This window comes from Crocodylus porosus, unplaced genomic scaffold (genome assembly GCF_001723895.1).
Source record: "Crocodylus porosus isolate Cpor-Errol unplaced genomic scaffold, CroPor_comp1, whole genome shotgun sequence".
Classification (NCBI taxonomy): Eukaryota; Metazoa; Chordata; order Crocodylia; family Crocodylidae; genus Crocodylus; species Crocodylus porosus.
In genome coordinates this window covers 142783655-142787482 of record NW_017728886.1, presented here as the reverse complement: position 1 = coordinate 142787482, position 3828 = coordinate 142783655, and the positions used below count along the sequence as shown (strand labels likewise).

Genomic DNA, 3828 nt, shown 5'->3' with positions numbered 1-3828 from the left:
GCTCTGCTCCACTCCTTAGTCCCCACTGCGCTGGCATCCCTGTGGGGAAGGAGAGCAGCACGGGGCAGGCAGGGGCTCCTCCCCAAGGTGAAGTGGGGCAGGAACGGGGGCTGGGGCAGAGCCAGGCACCACGTAGGCTCTGCCAGGTCCAGGGAACTGCTCCGTTCCCCAGCCCCTTTGGGCGAGCTTTGCCCTGAGCCCCGACACCACGTGCCTCCCCGTTCTATGGTGGTTGGAGGCACGGAGAACCTGCCTTGTGAGAGGAGATTGGTGGGTCATAGCCCCAGGCTTCAGGACTTCTGCTGATCACCTGAAGGAGCAAGGAAGAGCTTGCCCCTCTCAGCTTTAAGCCCTGGATATTGGCTACAGCCAGAGGTGGGAGACGGGTTGCAAGAGGCAGTGCTAGTGCCCCCAGAGACCTCCCAGCTGCAAGGACTGTAGGGGTTTTGCCTGCCTCTAGCATGGGGCATGGTCAGCTGTCTAGGTCTGTTTGAACACATCTTGCCCTGCCACTGCCATGGCAAAGGTCTCAGTGCTCCTGTTGTATGCCCCACTCCCATCCTGTGGCCACAGTGGAGTTTTGGGGCAGGGGCTGCCCTGGACCTACAGTGTGTGAAAGAGGCTGGAGTGGATGTTGTGGACCCCTTTGCACAGTTTTCTGCCAGCATGTTTAGGGGTCCTGCCTGGGAATTCCCAGCAGGTCCCTTCTAGTCTTATGCTCCTGAATGCAGGCATTCCTCTGGCATGTGCCGAAAGGGGGAGCTGGGGCCAATTTGGGAACGAATTGCAGCGACGTGCTCACGGACCGCAGTGGTGCACTCACGGACCGAAGCAGCACGTTCACGTGTTGCTACACCTGAGAGGGAACATTGCTGTATGTGCGCTTTGTTGTGGGACAAATTATCTTACTGTGGCAAAGTTTCCTTGCCCTGTTCCTTCCAGCTCCTGGTATGCTGGAGCAGCTGGGATGCAACTGGAGCAGCACCTGGGGCATGCTCTAGCCAGCAGCCAGGGTTTCTCACTGGAGGAACAAGCCATTTGTTCTGGTGCATATCATTGTAGTGTGTTCTGTAGGGGTTTTTTTCCAGTGTTTTTTTGCTACTGGGAAATTTCGGTAGCAGATTTTGCTCGCACACTATAAATTTGTAGTGTGGGGCACATTTTACTATTCCATGGGTGCGGTTTGTGATATCACAGAGAGGTTTGTGGCACCACAAACCACACACCCCTGCTCATCTGGACATGGTGTTACGGTCTTTGTGCTGTAGCAAGTTTCCCATATTGTTTCCCAAATAGTTCCTATTTGCCTGTTTAGGATTTGAATAACTAATATTGAGGTAGGGTAGTGGCTGGATCAGATCTCCAGTTTATTGAAGGGAAATGCATCAAAAGCTTCTGCTTCTGCAGTGATGAACCCTTTCACCTGAAGATGTCTCCATATTTTCAGATCAACTTCATGTTGTTTAAAGAAGATATTCAAGACTTCCACCAATATTAAGACATCTTTTGCACTGAAATTAAGATATATTAAGACTCAAATATTGTGTTCTTTACTCAAATATTTCTTCCACTCAGAAGTCTACATAGAGAGTTGGCATCTGAGTGATGCTTCTCCAGACCAGCATGAATTAACATTCACATTTTTAGTTTTTGTGCCCATAACTGGCTGCCCAAACCAAGTCAGGTGCTTTTATTATTGTATCTTCTCACAAAACAACATTTTTGTAAAGTGCATTTCCTGATGCCTCAGAAATCATTAACAGTTTTCACATGCACTTGGTTCATCCAGTGACAGCATAAGTTCAGGCTACTCTTTAGTCTTTGTTACTGCACACGTAACACATAAGCACTACGCATTAGCTCATAATGTGGGAATAACTTATTGAATACATCCATAAATGTCACATAAAATTCTTCACTGTTCCTCAAGAAAGCCACATAGTGTCTAAAGGCTTTTTAACTATTGTTGTAAAAGACATGATAAAATGGAAAATGGATTTGGACCATATAACTTATGGTTCTACATGCTGGTTTTAAAGCCATTTGGCCAAATAGGAAACTTTAGGTTTTCAGTGAGATGAAACCATTATTCTTTCTATCACTAATATTATTGTTCCTAGTTTAGCAAATTTAAGCATTTATGCCTGCGTACAATTCGTGAATAAAATGTTTCCTACTAGTCAGTTCTTGGAGTAGTTCACACTTTATTTTGCCCATTCTAGTACTTTTATTCTTGATGTATTATTTTCCTTTAAGAATGTTTTGGAATATTTTAATGCACTTTTTAATTTCTGTTGTCAAGATGGAGGCAAAGAAGTGCTGTCAATGCATCAGATTCTACTTTATTTGTTACGCTGCAACAAAGCTTTGGTCCCTGAAGAGGAGATTGCCAATATGCTTCAGTGGGAAGAACTTGAATGGCAGAAGTATGCAGAGGAATGCAAAGGGATGATAGTTACCAGCCCTGGCATGGTACTGTGAACATTTTTTATTTATAAACAAGCCATGTATGCACCCTGATCTTGTCTGAGTAAGTTCTGTGTAGGTCACATTAGAAGGGAGAAGGAAGCCAGTAAAAGCAACACGCCCGTTCCAGTCTCAGAGCGGTTGGAGCAACTGCATTAAAAGTATGCTGAATTGAATAGAATTGGAGAGGCAGAATGTAATAAGCATACAGAAGTCTGACTTGATCCAAGACTGTGGAAAAATTCATATTGTGTTGCCTTGATTGCTAGGATATTTGCTTTGAGCTGAACTATCAAAATATACATTGAAATGACTCTGGTTTTTAGAAGGCTTTCACTATAATACCTGAACTCTGACTAATGTTGACAGGCATCCCAGTAACATTAGTTAGGTTTTCCCCATTTTATACATTGGGTGTTGAAGTGAAGAAAGATTAAAAGTATCCATTACTTCTATTAAATATGTTAGCAGAAATACACACTAATTTTGCGTGCATAACTTGAAACACCTGGGCTTGGATTTTTGGAGCATTCAGTATTTTATGGCACTGTCTGTATTGCACGATTGCTCCAGTCAACAGCATCCCCTCTGCAAATACTTCCCTACATATCTGAATTCTGCACCTAGAAAATGAGCACGGAGTTACTGGGTATCTGAAAACTCTGGTTGCTTGACTTGCCCAGCATCAGCCAACATCTCAGTGGTGCGGGAAAAAAAAGATTAGAAATTATGGTTGTAGCTGTGTTTGTCTAAGGACATAGGCTGGGAGGGTTCTTTGAGTAGACGTGCTATCTTTTATTAGACCAGCTGGGTAGTTGGAAAAAAGTTCTTGACAAGCTTTTGGACGCAGTAACCCTTCTTCAGGAAAAGGGAGTCTGCTGTTCTGAGACTCCAAGAAATGAGAGAAGCTGAAAGTGTGGCAGGATGTCAGTGAGAATGTAAATAGTTAGAAATTAGAAAATCAAAAGGTAAAGCAGAGAGGTAAAGCGGAGAGGGGGGAGTGAAAAAGCAGGCGGTGGGGAAAGGCTAACGGGAGACATTACAGTGATAGAATACAAGGTAGAAAAGAGGCGGTCTGTGAAAAAGGAAATAGAGATCAGGAAAACAGGAATGAGAGGAGCTCAACATGTGAGACAATGTCAGTGAAAATTGAAATGGGTAAAATTGTATAAAGAAAAAAGGTAAAGCAGGGGAAATCAGGATTCTCACTGACATCCTAGCACACTTTTAGCTTCTCTCATTCCTTGCAGTCTTAGACCAGCAGAGACTCCCTGTCCCGAAGAAGGGTAACTGTACCCGAAAGCCTACCAAGAACTGTTTTCCAGCTACTCGGCTGGTTTAATAAAAGATATCACCAATACT

General features: G+C 44.2%; 1 protein-coding gene across 2 annotated transcripts in view; it reads left to right on the top strand.

Annotated features, from left to right (window-relative positions):
• Positions 1 to 3828, top strand: part of DROSHA (drosha ribonuclease III) — a 104443-nt gene that overhangs the window by 37372 nt on the left and 63243 nt on the right. For both annotated transcript variants that reach the window (XM_019542048.1, XM_019542057.1), the window contains one exon: positions 2303 to 2472. In XM_019542048.1, the coding sequence (XP_019397593.1) occupies positions 2303 to 2472 (170 nt within the window). The remainder of the gene's footprint in view (positions 1 to 2302; positions 2473 to 3828) is intronic.